This window comes from Pristiophorus japonicus, chromosome 7, assembly GCF_044704955.1.
Source record: "Pristiophorus japonicus isolate sPriJap1 chromosome 7, sPriJap1.hap1, whole genome shotgun sequence".
In the NCBI taxonomy this organism is placed as follows: Eukaryota; Metazoa; Chordata; class Chondrichthyes; family Pristiophoridae; genus Pristiophorus; species Pristiophorus japonicus.
This window is the reverse complement of record NC_091983.1, coordinates 249,523,847-249,543,222: the sequence shown is the minus strand read 5'-3', so window position 1 is coordinate 249,543,222 and position 19,376 is coordinate 249,523,847. Positions and strand designations below refer to the sequence as shown.

The 19,376-nt window shown below is 47.8% G+C and overlaps 1 protein-coding gene across 1 annotated transcript in view; it reads right to left on the bottom strand.

Annotated features, from left to right (window-relative positions):
• The window catches only part of LOC139266717 (dynein axonemal heavy chain 6-like), a 580,613-nt gene that overhangs the window by 212,911 nt on the left and 348,326 nt on the right, over nt 1–19,376 (bottom strand). Inside the window, exons 15-16 of the mRNA XM_070884303.1 lie at nt 17,545–17,590; nt 15,690–15,790 (exon numbers count right to left, since the gene is read on the bottom strand). Coding sequence (XP_070740404.1) covers nt 15,690–15,790; nt 17,545–17,590 — 147 coding nt within the window. The remainder of the gene's footprint in view (nt 1–15,689; nt 15,791–17,544; nt 17,591–19,376) is intronic.

Here is a 19,376-nt window from a genome sequence, read left to right as displayed (position 1 = left end):
TGCTGGCTCTCTGCAAGTTCAATTCAGCCAGTCCCACTCCCCGCCCTTTCCCTGTAGCCCTACAATTTATTTTCCTTCAGGTACTTATGCAATTCCTTTTTGAAAGCCGCGATTGAATCTGCCTCCACCACCCTTTCAGGCAGTGCATTTCAGATCACAACAACTCACTACCTTAAATCTGTGTCCTCTGGTTCTCGGCTCGTCGGCCAATGAGAACAGTTTCTCTCTATCTACTCTGCCTACACCTTCTTGATTTTGAACACCTCTATCAAATCTCCTCTCAACGTTCTCTGTTCTAAGGAGAACAACCCCAACTTCTCCAGTCCATCCATCTAACTGAAGTTCCTCATCCCTGGAACCATTCGTGTAAATCTTTTCTGCACTCTCTCTAATGCCTTCACATCCTTCCCAGAATTGGACACAATACTCCAGTTGAGGCCGAACCAGTGTTTTATAAAGGTTCATCATAACTTCCTTGCTACTCTAACATCATAACTACTCTATGCCTCTATTTATGAAGCCCAGGATCCCGTATGCTTTTTCAACTGCTTTCTCAACCTGCCCTGCCACCTTCAACGATTTGTGCACATACCCCAGATCTCTCTGTTCATGCACCCCCTTTAGGATTGTACCCTTTCGTTTATATTGCCTCTCCTCATTCTCCCTACCAAAATGTATCACTTCACACTTTTCTGCGTTAAATTTCATCTGCCACGTGCTTGCCCATTTCACCAGCCTGTCTATGCCCTCTTGAAGTCTATCACTATCCTCCTCACTGTTCACTATACTTCCAAGTTTTGTGTCATTTGCAGATTTTTAAATTGTGCCCTGTAGACCCAAATCCAAGTAATTAATATATATCAAGAAAAGCAATGGTCCTAGTACCTACCCTGGGGAACACGACTGTATACCTTCCTCCAGTCTGAAAAACTACTCTCTGTTCCTGTCACTTAGCCAATTTCGTATCCATAAGAACATAAGAAATAGGAACAGGAGTAGGCCATATGGCCCCTCGAGCCTGCTCTGCCATTTAATACGATCATGGCTGATCCGATCATGGACTCAGGTCCATTTCCCTGCCCGCTCCCCATAACCCCTTATCGGATAAGAAACTGTCTATCTCTGTCTTAAATTTATTCAATGACCCAGCTTCCACAGCTCTCTGAGGCAGTGAATTACACAGATTTACAACCCTCAGAGAAGAAATTCCTCCTCATCTCAGTTTTAAATGAGCAACCCTTTATTCTAAGATTATGCCCTCTAGTTCTAGTCTTCCCCATCAGTGGAAACATCCTCTCTGCATCCACCTTGTCAAGCCCCCTCATAATCTTATACGTTTCGATAAGATCACCTCTCATTCTTCTGAATTCCAATGAGTAGAGGCCCAACCTACTCAACCTTTCCTCATAAGTCAACCCCCTCATCCCCAGAATCAACCTAGTGAACCTTCTCTGAACTGCCTCCAAAGCAAGCATATCCTTTCTCAAATATGTCAACTAAAACTGCTCGCAGTATTCCAGGTGTGGCCTCACCAATACCCTGTATAAGTGTAGCAAGACTTCCTTGCTTTTATACTCCATCCCCTTGCAATAAAGGCCAAGATTCCATTTGCCTTCCTGATCACTTGCTGTACCTGCATACTAACCTTTTGTGTAACATGCACAAGTACCCCCAAGTCCCGCTGTACTGCAGCACTTTGCAATCTTTCTCCATTTAAATAATAACTTGCTCTTTGATTTTTTTCTGCCAAAGTACATGACCTCACACTTTCCAACATTATACTCCATCTGCCAAATTTTTACCCACTCACTTAGCCTGTCTATGTCCTTTTGCAGATTTTTTGTGTCCTCCTCACACGTTGCTTTTCCTCCCATCTTTGTATCGTCAGCAAACTTGGTTACGTTACACTCGGTCCCTTCTTCCAAGTCATTAATATAGATTGTAAATAGTTGGGGTCCCAGCACTGATCCCTGCGGCACCCCACTAGTTATTGGTTGCCAACCCGAGAATGAAACTTTATCCCGACTCTCTGTTTTCTGTTAGTTAGCCAATCCTCTATCCATGCTAATATATTACCCCCAACCCCGTGAACTTTTATCTTGTGCAGTAATCTTTTATGTGGCACCTTGTCAAATGCTTTCTGGAAATCCAAATACACCACATCCACTGGTTCCTCTTTATCCACCCTGTTCGTTACATCCTCAAAGAATTCCAGCAAATTTGTCAAACATGACTTCCCTTTCATGCTGACTATGCCTGACTGAATTATGATTTTCTAAATGTCCTGCTACTGCTTCATTAAGCTGCAACTTATGACTCAACATTTTCCCAACCACAGATGTTAGGCTAACTGGTCTATAGTTCCTGCTTTTTGTCTGCCTCCTTTTTTTAAATAGGGGCGTTACATTTGCAGTTTTCCAATCTGCTGGGACTTCCCCAGAATCCAGGGAATTTAGGTAAATTACAACCAATGCATCCACAATCCCTGCCGCTACTTCTCTTAAGTCCCGAGGATGCAAGCCATCAGGTCCAGGGGATTTATCCTCCTTTAGCCCTGTTATCTTACAGAGTTACTGAGTATCACCTCCTTAGTGATTGTGATTGTGTTAAGTTCCTCCCCCCCTATAGCCCCTTGACTATCCACTGTAGGAATATTGTTAGTGTCCTCTACCGTAAAGACTGATACAAAATATTTGTTCAGAGTTTCTGCCATCTCCATACTCCCTATTACTAATTCCCCGGTCTCGTCCTCTAAGGGACCAACATTTATTTTAGCCACTCTTTTAATTTTTATATATCTATAGAAACTCTGATGGAGGGATGGATCGAAACTCTTGCTATCTGTTTTCATATTTCATTCTAGTTTACTTTCATAGTCCATTTTCCCTTTCTTAATCATTGTTTTAGTCATTCTTTGTTGGCTTTTAAAAGTTTCCCAATCTTCTGTCCTCCCACTAGTTTTGGCCACTTTGTAAGCCCTTGTTTTTAATTGGATACTGTCCTTTATTTCTTTAGTTAGCCACAGATGGCTATCTTTTCTCTTACACCCTTTCCTCCTCACTGGAATATATTTTTCTTGAGAGTTGTGAAATATCTCCTTTAATGTACACCACTGTTCATCAATCGTCCGACATTTTAATCTATTTTCCCAGTCCACTTTACCCAACTCTGCCCTCATACCTTCATATTCTCCTTTATTTAAGCTCAGTACGCTGGTTTGAGATCCAACTTTCTCACCCTCCATCTGAATTTGAAATTCAACCATGCTATGATCAATCATTTCGAGGGGATGCTTGCCTCGGAGATTATTTATTAATCCTGTCTCATTACACAGGACCAGATCTAAGCTAGCCTGCCCCCTGGTTGGATCCGTTAAATACTGCTCAAGGAACCCATCCCTTATGCACTCTATGAACTCTTCCTCAAGGCTATCCAGAAAAATTTGATTTGTCCAATCAATATGGAGGTTAAAATCACCCATGATTACTGCTGTTCCCTTTTTACAAGCCCCCACTATTTCCTGGTTTATACTCCGACCAACAGAGTTGCTACTGATAGGGGGCCTATAGACTAAGCCCACCAGTGACTTTTTCCCCTTATTATTCCTTATCTCCACCCAAACTGTTTCAACATCCTGATCATTTGAGCCAATATAGTTTCTCACTATTGCAGTCATTCTATCCTTTATCAATAGAGCTACCCCACCTCCTTTTCCTGTCTGTCTGTTCCTCTGGATTGTCAAGTACCCCTGAATATTTAGTTCCCAGTCCTGGTCACCTTGCAACCACGTCTCTGTGATCATTCTGATTTGTAGCTATCAGATCATTCTGATTTGTATCTATTTGTTCCGTCAACTCATCTATTTTGTCATGAATGCTCCGTGCATTTAGACAAAGAGCCTTTAAATTTGTTTTTTTACCCTTTTTTCCTGCTTGTTTCCTCTCTCCTTCAAACTCACTTTCTTTATTTTTACTTTATAATCTTATTCCCCTCCCTACTGAATCTATTTTCAGGTTCCCATCCCCCTGCCATACTGCCACTGTCCCTTTTATTCCATAGGCTTCAACTGTGCTGGCAAGCCTATTGTGTCGCACTTTATCAAACACGTTTTGGGAGTCCATGGACATCACATCAACTACATACCTCATCAAAAAACTCAATTTTCCTTTAACAAATCCATGCTGGCTTTCCTTAATTAATCCACACTTGTCAAAGTGACTATTAATTTTGTCCCTGATTATCGTTTCTGAAAGTTTCCACGCCACCAAGGTTAAACTGACTGGCCTGTATTTGCTGGGTTTATCTTTGCTCCCTTTTTTGAACACGGGTGCAACATTTGCAAATCTCCAGTCCTCTGGCACCACTCCTGTATCTAAGAAGGATTAAAGCTTATGGCCAGTAATGCCGCAATTTCCACCTTTACTTCCCTCAGCAACCTAGGATGCATCCCTAGCCACTTTAAGTACAGCCAACCTTTCCAGTACCTCCTCTTTATCAATTTTTATCCCATCCTGTATCTCTACTACCTTCTCTTTCACTATGACCTTGGCAGCATATTGTTCCTTGGTAAAGACAGATGCAAAGTACTCATTTAGTACCTCAGCCATGCTCTCTGCCTCCATGTGTAGCTCTGCTTTTTGGTTCCACCCCTCCTTTTACTAGTTGTTTACTAGTTAGATGCCTATAACACAAGACTCCCAAAGCAAGCGCTTTACTCGGAACTCCTACACGGCAAGCGAGCCCAAGGTGGGCAGAGGAAGCGTTTCAAGGACACCCTCAAAGTCTCCTTGATAAAATGCAACATCCCCACCGACACCTGGGAGTCCCCGCTCTAAGTGGAGGAAGAGCATCCGGGAGGGCGCTGAGCACCTCGAATCTCGTCGCTGAGAGCATGCAGAAATCAAGCGCAGGCAGCGGAAGGAGCGTGCGGCAAACCAGACTCCCACCCATCCTTTCCTTCAACCACTGTCTGTCCCACCTGTGACAGAGACTGTAATTCCCGTATTGGACTGCTGAGTCACCTAAGAACTCACTTTTCGAGTGGAAGCAAGTCTTCCTCGATTCCGAGGGACTGCCTATGATGATGATGATATGCCTATAGAAGACTTTTGGATTCTCTTTTATGTTAGCTGCCAGTCTATTTCCTTTTTCACTTCCTCTCTGAACTTTCTATATTCGGCCTGGTTCTCACTTGCATTCTCAACCTGACATCTGTCATACGTTTCCTTTTTCTGCGTCATCTTACTCTCTATCTCTTTTGTCATCCAGGGAGCTCTGGCTTTGGTTGCCCGACCTTTCCCCCTCTTGAGAACGTACCTCGATTGTACCCGAGCCATCTCCTCTTTGTTAATATATGTTCTTATGTTGCATATATCTGAACCCACTGCTTAGATTACAAGGATGATACCAGGACTGAACAGTTATAACTATCAGGAAAGACTGAACAGGTTGGGGCTCTTTTCTAGAAAAGAGAAAGCTGAAGGGTGAAGATCATGAAAGGGTAGATGCAGAGAAGATGTTTCTACTTGTGGGGTGTCCAAAACGAGAGGTTATAAATATAAGATAGTCACGAGTAAATCTAATAGGGAATTCTGGAGAAAGTTCTTTACCCAGAGTGGTTAGAATGTGGAACCCACTAGAACTTGGAGTAGCTGAGGCAAATAGCATGGATAGGATTGAAGGGAAACATAGAAACATAGAAAATAGGTGCAGGAGTAGGCCATTCGGCCCTTCTAGCCTGCAGCGCCATTCAATGAGTTCATGGCTGAACATGAAACTTCAGTACCCCATTCCTGCTTTCTCGCCATACCCCTTGATCCCCCTAGTAGTAAGACTTCATCTAACTCCCTTTTGAATATATTTAGTGAATTGGCCTCAACAACTTCCTGTGGTAGAGAATTCCACAGGTTCACCACTCTCTGGGTGAAGAAGTTTCTCCTCATCTCGGTCCTAAATGGCTTACCCCTTATCCTTAGACTGTGACCCCTGGTTCTGGACTTCCCCAACATTGGGAACATTCTTCCTGCATCTAACCTGTCTAAACCCGTCAGAATTTTAAACGTTTCTATGAGATCCCCTCTCATTCTTCTGAACTCCAGTGAATACAAGCCCAGTTGATCCAGTCTTTCTTGATATGTCAGTCCCGCCATCCCGGGAATCAGTCTGGTGAACCTTCGCTGCACTCCCTCAATAGCAAGAATGTCCTTCCTCAAGTTAGGAGACCAAAACTGTACACAATACTCCAGGTGTGGCCTCACCAAGGCCCTGTAAACAAACAGTCCCTTGTGCATGGTGATGGTGCTCAGTAGTTTAAATTTGTCAGCCAGTTCTTGGGTCATGTAGGCTGAAGTGAGGTCCAACTTGGTGAACAGCTTGCCACCTGCCAGCATGGCAAAAAGATCCTCCGCTCTCGGGAGTGGAAATTGGTCTTGTAGGGACATCCAGTTGATAGTGGCCTTGTAGTCGCCACAGATCCTGACCGAGCCATCCGCTTTTAGGACGGGAACGATGGGGCTCACCCAGTTGCTGAATTCAACGAGCGAGATGATGTCCTCTCTCAGCAACCTGTCCAACTCGCTCTCAATTCTCTGCCGCATCACATACGGCACAGCTCTGGCTTTGTGGTGCACTGATCTGGCGTCAGGGGTGGTGTGTATCACTACTTTGGTACCTTTGAATGTCCCGACGCCGGTTGAAATAGTGACTCGAATTGCTGTAGGGCCTGTGAGCATGAACTTGGCTCCACAGATGACGTGGCGTGCACATCCCCCCATTTCCAGTTCATCTCAGCTAACCAGCTCCTCCCCAACAATGCGGGACCATTGCCCGGGACAATCCAGAGCGGCAGCCGGTTCACCGATCCATTGTGTATGACTGCCAACATTGCACTGCCAAGCACTGGAATGATTTATTTGGTGTACGCCCGTAATTGAGTCTCAATGCGTTCTAGTTTGGGTCTGCTGGCTTTGAGTGGCCACAGCATTTCGAATTGTTGAGCATTCATGAGTGACTGACTGGCCCCCGTGTCCAGCTCCATGCGTATAGGGATGCCGTTTAATAGGACTTTCATCTCATAGGTGGCGTTTTGGTATATGAGCTGTGAAGGTTTGCCACATGAACCCGCTGAACTTCAGCGTCCATTGATTTGCCCCAAGCCTCATCCTGCCTGGCAGACCCCTCATCTGGTTCATCCGCCTCGTATATTAGCCTGGTTACAGGCTTTCTGTACATTCTGGCTAAATGGCCACTGAGGTTACAATTTCTGCAGGTGAACTGTTGAAACCTGCAAGTCCTGGCAGCATGTCTGCCCCCACACCTCCAGCATGAACTGAGATTCCCATTGTTGTGAACAAAAAAGCTGTTACAAGGCATTCCTCGCTGATTGTCCCTTTGACTGCTCTTGAGCACCCTGTTAGTGGGTGTCAATAGCCCCATCCCGGGCCGCATTGTCCACTGGGGGGGAGTAAATGTCCGTTCAGCCTGCCATTGTCTCTGTTGGAGACTTACTCTTGGGTCTATTGCTGCCTGGGGTGTGCCGAACTGCCCTTGCCTGCCTGCGGGGCTTTCTGTCACGTTTATGATACTGACTCCCTGATCCATCGTCACTTTGGAGGCAGAATTGCGCGCGTATATTGTCTTGGTTTCCTCCTCCCCCACCATAAAAGTCTGAGCCATCAACGCCGCCGCTTCCAAGGTCAAATCCTTGGTCTCAATTAGCTTTCTGAAAATTCCAGCATGACCAACGCCCTCAATAAAGAAATCCCTTAGCATTTCCCCCTTGCAGGCGTCTGTGAACTTACAGCGGCTGGCCAAGCGCTGGAGGTCCGCAACGAAATCCGGTATGCTCTGTTCTTCCCGACGTCGGTGGGTATAGAATCTGTGTCGGGCCATGTGTACGCTGCTCACCGGTTTGAGGTGCTCACCGATTAGTTTGCTGAGCTCTTCAAAGGTTTTGTCTGCCGGCTTTTCGGGTGCTCGCAGGTCTTTCATAGAAACATAGAAACATAGAAAATAGGTGCAGGAGTAGGCCATTCGGCCCTTCGAGCCTGCACCGCCATTCAATGAGTTCATGGCTAAACATGCAACTTCAGTACCCCATTCCTGCTTTCTCGCCATACCCCTTGATCCCCTTAACATGAGCGCGTAAGTCTTAGGTCCACAGCTGGTCAGTAGATGCGCCCTTCGCTTGTCGCCGCTGCGTCTCCTAGCCAGTCCTCGTGACAAAACTCTGCTGGAGCCTCTCAATGAAATCGTCCCAGTCCTCACCAACACAGTACCGTTCATCTGTGCTGCCGGTGGCCATTCTCGTGGGTCGTTGATTCCCGTTTCTCGTCGCCAATGTAAAGTCCTTACACAACACCACAAATCCACACAAGGCACATTCTATGGACAAGGTCACTCCATGACCTGAACCTTTATTCACAGGACCAAGAAGTGATGACCCTGCGTGGGACCTCCCTTTATATACCTGGATGACCAGGTGAGAAGTGTCTCCCACAAGTTCACCCCCTGTGGTCAAGGTGTGCATTTCTTACGTATATACAGTATTGCAGTGTTGTTACATAAAGGTTACATACATGACAAAAACTGCACACAATATTCCAGGTGTGGCCTCACCAATACCCTGTATAACTGTAGCAAGACTTCCCTGGTTTTATAACCTATCCCCTTTGCAATAAAGGCCAAGATTTCATTTGCCTTCCTGATCACTTGCTGTACCTGCATACTATCCTTTTGTGTTTCATGCACAAGTACTCCCAGGTCCTGCTGTACTACAGCACTTTGCAATCTTTCGCCATTTAAATAATAACTTGCTCTTTGATTTTTTTCTGCCAAAGTGCATGACCTCACACTTGCCAACATTATACTCTATCTGCCAAATTTTTCCCCACTCACTTAGCCTGTCTATGTCCTTTTGCAGATTTTTGTGTGTCCTCCTCACACATTGCTTTTCCTCCTAAACTTGGCTACGTTACACTCAGTCCCTTCTTCCAAGTCGTTAATATAGATTGTAAATAGTTGGGGTCCCAGCACTGATCCCTGCGGCACCCCACTAATTACTGATTGCTAACCGAGAATGAAACATTTATCCCGACTCTCTGTTTTCTGTTAGTTAGCCAATCCTTATCCATGCTAATATATTACCCCCAACCCTGTGAACTTTTATCTTGTGCAGTAACCTTTTATGTGGCACCTTGTCAAATGCCTTCTGGAAGTCCAAATACACCACATCCACTGGTTCCCCTTTATCCACCCTGTTCGTCACATCCTCAAAGAATTCCAGCAAATTTGTCAAACATGACTTCCCCTTCATAAATCCATGATGACTCTGTCTGACCAAACTATGCCCTGCCAAATGTCCTGCTACTGTTTTTTTAATAATGGACTCCAGCATTTTCCCAACCACAGATGCTAGGCTAACTGGTCTATAGTTTCCTGCTTTTTGTCTGCCTCCTTTTTTAAATAGGGGCGTTACATTTGCAATTTTCCAATCTGCTGGGACCTCCCCAGAATCCAGGGAATTTTGGTAAATTACAACCAATGCATCCACAATCCCTGCCGCTACTTCTCTTAAGACCCTAGGATGCAAGCCATCAGGTCCAGGGGATTTATCTGCCTTTAGTCCATTATCTTACTGAGTACCACCTCCTTAGTGATTGTGTTAAGTTCCTCCCCCCTCTATAGCCCCTTGACTATCCACTGTCGGAATATTGTTAGTGTCCTCTACCGTAAAGACTGATACAAAATATTTGTTCAGAGTTTCTGCCATCTCCATGTTCCCCATTACTAATTCCCTGGTCTCGTCCTCTAAGGGACCAACATTTACTTTAGCCACTCTTTTACTTTTTGTATACTAATAGAAACTCTTGCTATCTGTTTTTATATTTTGTGCTAGTTTACTTTCATAGTCTATCTTCTCTTTCTTAGGGCTAGAACCTCCATTTTTTTTTGCATGCGTAACGTCCATTTTACCATTGAAATGACGTATACGCCCATATATCGTCCATTTTGGCACAAAATGGAAACTGATTGGCATTTTTCGGAAACTTATCACCGAGCGTTACTTTCCCTATGTGCTTAACGCCGGGAAAAAATATTCCCGCCCGCCCACCTTTTTTGGGCGGAATCATCAGAATGGGCGAAATCAACGGCCATAATATCGCCCAGCGTTACTTTCCGCACGGAATTACCGCCGAGATTCAATAATACCGACAGCTCACTTTTTTTTGTGGTAAAGAGCACATTTGGTGAAACTAATGGCCAGGAGATCGGCCACCATCACTTTCACCACCTCGCACACATATCGCCCACAATATCACTCGCCCAAAAAAACACCCAGAAAAAGTGGAACTATTCTGAACAAACGCCAGCGGTGTGGCTGGAATTTTTAAAATCGCAGGTCGCTTCATTGTAAAGGCTGCCTCAACTTCGGGGGAGTTTGCATTGACTCTGGAGTTCTTCTCAAGTGAAGGGAACATCTCAACAGACCTATTTTCAGAATCTGGACTATTGGGGCTTTACTTCAGGTGTATTTTAGTGAGGAAATCATTGCTTCTGATCAATCGCTATTATACTTTCAATGCAATGGGGCCACCAAACAATAACTGTACTTAAGCAGTGGTTCAGATGCCTTGACCACTCGGGAGGGGAGTAACAATACAACCCTGAGAAAGTAGGTAAATTTGTGCTCATGTGCGTGATGCTACACAACTTGGCTATCAGGAGGGGCCAAGAATTGCCAGAAGACACTGATGTTCCACCTCAGGAGAGAGGAAGAGGAGGACGAGGGGTTGGACGCTGACCTCGGGCCAGACAATCAGGCTGGCTATGCAACCATGCCCACGACCCCCTCCAGACCGCAGGAAAGGGCCCATGGTGGCTACATAGCTGCAAGACTCTTACGTGAGGAGCTGAGATCTGAACGATTTGCCTGAAAAAGCATTAATGTGAGTGACAATGCTGACACACTGCTGTGTGTCTGCAGCTCAGACATCAGTGATGCCCATACCTTGGTGCCAGTTAAAGTTTACGTTGATTGATGTTAAGTTGTTATGTTCAATAACAAAAATTTTAAACCAACATTGGTCTGAAATCATAAGTATCACAGGCAATAACACCCAACCCACCCCTGCCCACACCCCACTTTTTCCACCATTGACATCAATCAAATATTCAACATGTCCAGCAACACAGAATACAAAGGCAAAGCAGGAGGGTGGCCCCCAGTCCTCATACATTACAACAAATTGCATACACCCAGATGGAGATATAACACAGCCATCACCTACGCCATCACCTACGCACATGCACCTCACTTTCCTTCCCCCTTCCCCTTCTTCTCCCCACCTCTACCCCTTCCCCCTCGCTCCACGGCGCCTGGCCAAAGAGCTCCTCAGGTGGTGCCTCATTGGAGGGGGGATGACGGCAGAGGCGGTGGTTGCATGGATACGGGAGCAGGGGGTGCCGAGAGGGCAACATTCTCTGATGCAGAAGCAGGATCTTGGTCCTTGCTCTCATCTGTCGTTGGCACTGGTGGTGCAGAACCTAGGGATGGGGTGCCACACTCGGGGACCACTGGGAGGCCTATGCCAGCAGTGTTCCTGGCTATCACCTCCAGAGCCTCCGCCATCCGCGGAATGTACTCGGTCATGGTGGCCAGCTGTCGGGATATGCCCCCCAATGCTTCGAGGAGCTGGTCACCAATGTCTACAGTCCTCTGGACAACTGTACCATCTTCTCCGCTCTCATGTGGCGCTCGTGGAACAGACCTGCTGCGTCCACGAGACCTCCGCGGGGTCGGCGCCATCCTGGGACAAATGGGGTGCCCTGTGGCGAGGTGCTTGGGGCCGGTACCTCCAGAATGGAGGCGGGAATGACTGGAGGACCACTAGATAGCCTTGGGGTGGAATGGCTTCTGGAGCGTGGCGATGCAGGTTCCTCGAAGTCCGCGCTCTCATCCGTAGAGAACAGACCCAGCGGATTGACGGGCGAGAATCGGAGCTCCTCAGCAGTTGTAGGATCGTCCGGCTAGTCCGGCCCCGCGCCCCCACCTTCTGGCTTCTGTGGTCTTGCCTTGGGCCGTGCTGCTGGCTGAGCTGCAAAACACAAATGAGGTTATTAGAGAAGGGGGTGCTAGGGTCACAATGCGAGTCCAGCGCTGCACACAGCATATGCACGACAAAAGCACCACCGCTATCAAAATCATCGCAGACATCACATTTCATGACCATCAACACATTTGTATTGCAATGATTTTCATTAGGCCAGCATTATTTCTGTGACAATTTTTGAAATCATCTATCATATATGATTGCTCGGATATGAGTTGGTGTGGCATCTGTTGACTTCACATCACGCAATGGTGTAAGCTTTACTCACGTGGCATCACTTCAGGGTCTGCAGATGCGCATGTGGCTGTTTGGGGGTGCTTCCCCACAAGTGTGAGCACCCGCTCCTCCATCTCAGTGATGTCACTGGTGACTGCTGGCCCCCCCACCGGTTCACCTCTGCATCGACCTCATCATTGATAGCTTCTTCTGTAAAAGGTGACAGGACGACATGGCATGAGATCATTGCGTGATATAATTGCTAGATACTGTCACAGAGACTGATACAACACATAACCGACAGATATAATCATGATTATGAAAATTATCATTCTTTACCTAAAGACGTACACCGTAACCACAGGCTTTGAGTAAAACATTCCCGGTAAAAGTGAAAGACCTCACATCTGATACAAACATAGAAACATAGAAAATAGGTGCAGGAGTAGGCCATTCGGCCCTTCAAGCCTGCACCACCGTTCAATAAGATCATGGCTGATCATTCACCTCAGTACCCCTTTCCTGCTTTCTCTCCATACTCCTTGATCCCTTTAGCCGTAAGGGCCACATCTAACTCCCTCTTGAATATATCCAATGAACTGGCATCGACAACTCTCTGCGGCAGGGAATTCCACAGGTTAACAACTCTCTGAGTGAAGAAGTTTCTCCTCATCTCAGTCCTAAATGGCTTATCCCTTATCCTTAGACTATGTCCCCTGGTTCTGGATTTCCCCAACATCGGGAACATTCTCCCTGCATCTAACCTGTCCAATGCCGTCAGAATTTTATATGTTTCTATGAGATCCCCTCTCATCCTTCTAAACTCCAATAAATACAGGCCCAGTCGATCCAGTCTCTCCTCATATATCAGTCCTGCCATCCCGGGAATCAGTCTGGTGAACCTTCACTGCACTCCCTCAATAGCAAGAACGTCATTTCTCAAATTAGGAGACCAAAACTGAACACAATATTCCAGGTGAGGCTTCACTAAGGCTCTGTACAACTGCAGTAAGACCTCCTGCTCCTATACACAAATCCCCTAGCTATGAAGGCCAACATACCATTTGCCTTATTCACCGCCTGCTGTACCTGCATGCCAACTTTCAATGACTGATGAACCATGACACCCAGGTCTCGTTGCACCTCCCCTTTTCCTAATCTGCTGCCATTCAGATAATATTCTGCCTTCGTGTTTTTGCCATCAAAGTGGATAACCGCACATTTATCCACATTATATTGCATCTGCCATGTATTTGCCCACTAACCTGTCCAAGTCACCTTGCAGCCTCTTAGCGTCCTCCTCACAGCTCACACCGCCACCCAGCTTAGTGTCATCTGCAAACTTGGAGATATTACACTCAATTCCTTCATCTAAATCATTAATGTATACTGTAAATAGTTGGGGTCCCAGCACTGAGCCCTGCGGCACCCCACTAGTCACTGCCTGCCATTCTGAAAAGGACCCGTTTATCCCGACTCTCTGCTTCCTGTCTGCCAACCAGTTCTCTAGCCACGTCAGTACATTACCCCCAATACCATGTGCTTTAATTTTGCACACCAATCTCTTGTGTGGGACCTTGTCAAAAGGCTTTTGAAAGTCCAAATACACCACATCCACTGGTTCTCCCTTGTCCACTCTACCACTTACATCCTCAAAAAATTCTAGAAGATTTGTTAAGCATGATTTCCCTTTCATAAATCCATGCTGACTTGGACCGATCTGGTCACTGCTTTCCAAATGTGCTGCTATTTCATCTTTAATAATTGATTCCAACATTTTACCCACTAATGTCAGGCTAACTGGTCTTTAATTACCCGATTTCTCTCCCCCTCCTTTCTTAAAAAGTGGTGTTACATTAGCTACCCTCCAGTCCATAGGTACTGATCCAGAGTCGATAAACTGTTGGAAAATGATCACCAATGCATGCACTAATTCTAGGGTCACCTCATTAAGTACTCTGAGATGGAGACTATCAGGCCCCAGGGATTTATCGGCCTTCAATCCCATCAATTTCCCTAACACAATTTCCCGCCTAATAAGGATTTCCTTCAGTTCTTCAAATTATAGTCATTCAAAGTATATAAATATATAAGTACATGTAAATCAATGTAATACTTACTCTTGCAGATCCCACAAGGTCGTTCCATCATTTGCGGCATTGGTTGCCCTCACGAACCTCGTTGGTCGCCGACGAGACCACCTCTGCTATCTCGGTCCATATCCTCTGGTAGGCCTTTGGGGTGGGCATCCCACGCCCTCCCTGTGTCAAATCACCCCAGCGTAACTCGACCTCCTGCAGGAGGGAAACATTTGCCTCGTCCAAGAACCCCCTGGCCTCTTTTGCGCCCTACAATGTGCTCCTCTCCCACCTCACTGCTCTCTCCAGCATCAGTCTCCACAGCGTGCTGTGATGCTTCCTCCTCTCTCTCCATTATAGGCCAAATTCGGGCAAATATGTGGCTGGTAACAGCTCATTTTTGTTTGCCTACTTGCTGTGAAGCTCTAAAGTCTCCCTCCTTCCTCCCAAAGCAGCCACACCACACCCAGACATGCCTTCAGTCCCTCTGAACTCCCTCTCTCTCTCTCTTTCTCCCCTTCTGCACATGTCATGATGACCCTTGACCTCCTGAATCGTGGGAATCGAGCGTTGCCATGCCATTGCTAAGGACGGCCACACTTTACGGTAGAAGTTCAAAAAATGTAATGCTACCGCCCATTTCATATTGCTCACGGTAACGCCCATTTTCAAAAATGGAGACGAAGTGCTTTGAGAATGGGCAAGAAGCCGGCGATCTGAAAACCTTTTTTTCCTGCCCACGCCGGAAATAACGCCCATTTTTGGGCGATAAGCACAAAAGTGGAGGTTCTAGCCCTTTATCATTTTTTTAGTCATGCTTTGCTGGCCTTTAAAAGCTTCCCAATCTTCTGTCCTTCCACATTGTATGCCCTTGTTTTTAAATTGGATACCGTCCTTTATTTCTTTAGTTAGCCACGGATGGCTATATTTTCTCTCACACCCTTTCCTCCTCACTGGAATATATTTTTCTTGAGAGTTGTGAAATATCTTCTTAAATGCACACCAGCCTTCATCGACTGTCCTACACTTTAATCTATTTTCCCAGTCCACTTTAGCCGGTCTGGCCTAAATGTGACTCCAGACCCACAGTAATGTTGACTCTTAACTGCCCTCTGAATTGGCCTAGCGAGCCACTCAATTGTTTCAAGAAGACGGCTCACCACCACCTTCTTGAGGGCAATTAGGGATGGGCAACAAATGTTGGTCTTGCGACTAACTTAAAAAAATACATATCTATCCGTATTCTGTGAATGAATTTAACATATGAAGCTACATTGTTCCTTACCAACAGTCTGTTCCAGTACTTCGACTATATTTTGTATTTGCATCAGCAAATCATCTGAAGTGAGGGACAAGGTAAAGCGTGCGGATTTCTTGTATTGTGACCTAGAGCGTGAAAAATGCACAGGTACGTTACATCAGTAAAACTGAAGCCATTCTTACTGGCTCACCAGAGACTAGAAGAATCCAGCGATTACCTGTACTGGGCCCTTCACAAATCCGGCCAGACAACCGTGCAAGGCAAATACATCTGGTCAGGATAAGCAACCAAGCCTGCCTTCCACCACATCCTAGAGAGAGAAGCCCTTGATCCCTTGTCCAGACTGGACTGGAACTGGTCCATGAGGTAAAAAGACACATTGGGGCTGATACATTGGTGTCTGTTATGCCCCATCTGGAATGGGTCACAAAATTCGGTGGAATCAGTGCCCCCCTCCACTATTACCTTCTATTTTGGCTGCGCTCCAATTCTCGATCAGCTGGCGGAGGCTCCTCTCCGACATAGGCAGCAGCTTCATTATAATCGCTGTCTCTCCCAGACCAGCACCCCAACGAGCTCACCTCCCCCCCACTTCTGGCAAATAACCCACCCATTTATTTGTAGGGGTTTAACCTCTCTCCATCCTCCCCCCCGTTCTCAGGATCCCTTCACACCCTGCCTTTCCCAAACTCCATTGCTTCACTGAGCCACCCACCCCAAAGCAGAAATGTTAAAGTTTAACACGGGTATGGTTTTGGGTGGGAGGGTAGCTGTGTGAGTGAGAGTGGATAATTTTAACATCCCAAAAACAGGTGGGTTTGATTCTGAAACCGGAACACAAGCCGCCTCGAGCTCGCCCACTTGCAGTTTTAATGGAGGCGGGACAAGGGCGGGCGACTAATCGACTCTCAGGTGGCGATCCCTATCACTGGCCCTCTATCTCCCCACGACTCTTCCATCTCTCCCCTCCGCCGCCCCGTGTGATAGAAAATCTCCTTACGATCTTGTCTAAGCTCCTTCATGCATTCCCGACCGGTCCGAGACCCTGCCCCGGTGAATATCGGGGCCAGAAACTCACCCACTGCTGCAGAAAATGAGGCTCTGGCTATTTTAACCCCACACCCCACTCATTCCGGGCAGGAAGCAGTGGGAAACCGCCTGGCCCCTAGGCTGGCCACTGGCCCCAGGGAAGTGGGGGTCTTGCAATCAGGATTGGGATGGGGAGGAATGAGTCGGTGGCACGGGGAGGCCTAAGCTTTCCTTCTGGCACTCTGGCTCCTCCTGGCATCATAAGGAAAGTGAGTTTTGGTCTCTCGGGTTCCCGATTCCTCCTCTTCCGCCGCCTTCACTTGGTGGGATAGCCACAGCAGCTTCTCCGCTCAGCCCACCGAGTTAAAATTGCGGTCGGGTCCCGGTGACATGCTCGTGTAAAGAATGGCCCTGCCGGCTGCGCAGCGGAGCTGGTTATTATCGGGAACAGTCAGTTCCTCACAGCTCCAGGGCACCACGAACGGCCCACCCAGATGAGTTCCGACAGGCGAATAGGTTAATATCGCCCCGCTCCCCTATCCCTGTTTATACATCCATTCATGGGCTTGCCTCTCTTCCTCCAGCCCTACATCCCAGCCCGTGCATTGTGGTCTTCTCCCTCTGGCCTCCTTCACATCCCCGTCTCCCAACGCTCCCTAATCGCTGCGTTCCCTTGGCTAAATTGTTCTGCCTTACTACTTTCCTCCTCACCTGTAAAATCTCCCTCGACATCTCCGTCCGAGGACACTGCGTTTTAATCCTTCGACTAGTGCTCAATCTCCCATGGGAACTGACTTTAGATGGTTTATTACATTAAAGGCACTGTACAGAAGTTACTTTCTCCACTTACCCATCATCCTCCTCTTCAGGTATATCAATGTCACTTTCTGTAAAAGCTAAACACAAATGACAATACAATCAGTAAACACACTGCTCCTGAACAAGTAACAAATACATGTCTTAAGCTACACAAACATCAGCACACAGGCCACAAGAGTAACCTGCCAGACTCAGTAATCTTTCCCACTGCCTCCCCATGACAACACATCCATACCAACTCACACCACCACACATACCCTCACACACCCACACAAATTCACACACCCGCACCAACTCACACCCTCGCACCAACTCACACCCTCGCACCAACTCACACCCTCGCACCAACTCACACCCTCGCACCAACTCACACCCTCGCACCAACTCACACCCTCGCGCCAACTCACACACTCGCGCCAACTCACACACTCGCGCCAACTCACACACTCACGCCCCTGCACCAACACACACTCAAACCAACTCACACCCCCACACCAACTCACACCCCCACACCAACTCACACACTCGCGCCAACTCACACACTCACGCCCCTGCACCAACACACACTCAAACCAACTCACACCCCCACACCAACTCACACCCCCACACCAACTCACACACTCACACCAACTCACACACTCACGCCCCTGCACCAACACACACTCAAACCAACTCACACCCCCACACCAACTCACACCCCCACACCAACTCACACACTCACACCAACTCACACACTCACGCCCCCGCACCAACACACACTCAAACCAACTCACACCCCCACACCAACTCACACCCCCACACCAACTCACACACTCACACCAACTCACACACTCACACCAACTCACACACTCACACCAACTCACACACTCACGCCCCCACACCAACACACACTCGCACCAACTCACACACCCACACCAACACACCAACTCACACACAACACAAACTCACACACACCCACACCAACTCACACCCCCACACACACCGACACTAACTCACACACCCGCACCAACTCACACACCCGCACTGACTCACACACTCACACACAAACACACACGCGCGCCCACACAATCACAGGCGCGTGCACGCGCCCACACTCAAACGGTTGCCCACACACTCGTGCACGCCCACAATCGCCCACACTAGCACACGCACCCACACTTGCACATGTGCCCTCGCGCCCACACTCGCACGTGTGCACACGCGGCCACGCTCGCACATGTGCGCATGCGCCCACACGTGCACATGTGCGCACACGCCCACGCTCGAAGGTGTGCACACGCGGGCACACTCGCACGTGCCCACATTCGCACGTGTGCACACGTGCCCACACTTGCACACGCATGCGCCCATGCTCACACGTGCCCACAGGCCGTCCCATACTCGCACATGCGCACATGCGTCCACACTCTCACGCGCCCACACTCGCATGTGCACACACGCCCAGACTCGCACACCCACTCGCACACGTGCACACGCACCCATGCTCACACATATGCATATGCGCCCACAGACGCACACTCGCTGCGCCCACATGTGCACACGTGCCCACACTCGCACGTGCATATGCGGCCACACTCGACCATGTGCACATGCGCCCACACACTTGCACACACTCGCACGCGCCCGCACACTCTCGCACACACTTACATTCTCACACGCACTCTCGCACGCACCCACACGTGCACACACTCGCACGCGCCCACACTCGCACGCGCGCCCATACTCGTGCACACACTCGCACGCGCGCACACACTGGCGCACACACGCGCCCACATGAACCCATACTCGTATGTGCACACACGCCCACGCTCGCACACGTGCCCACATTCGCACACGCATGCGCCCACGCTCACACGTGTGTAC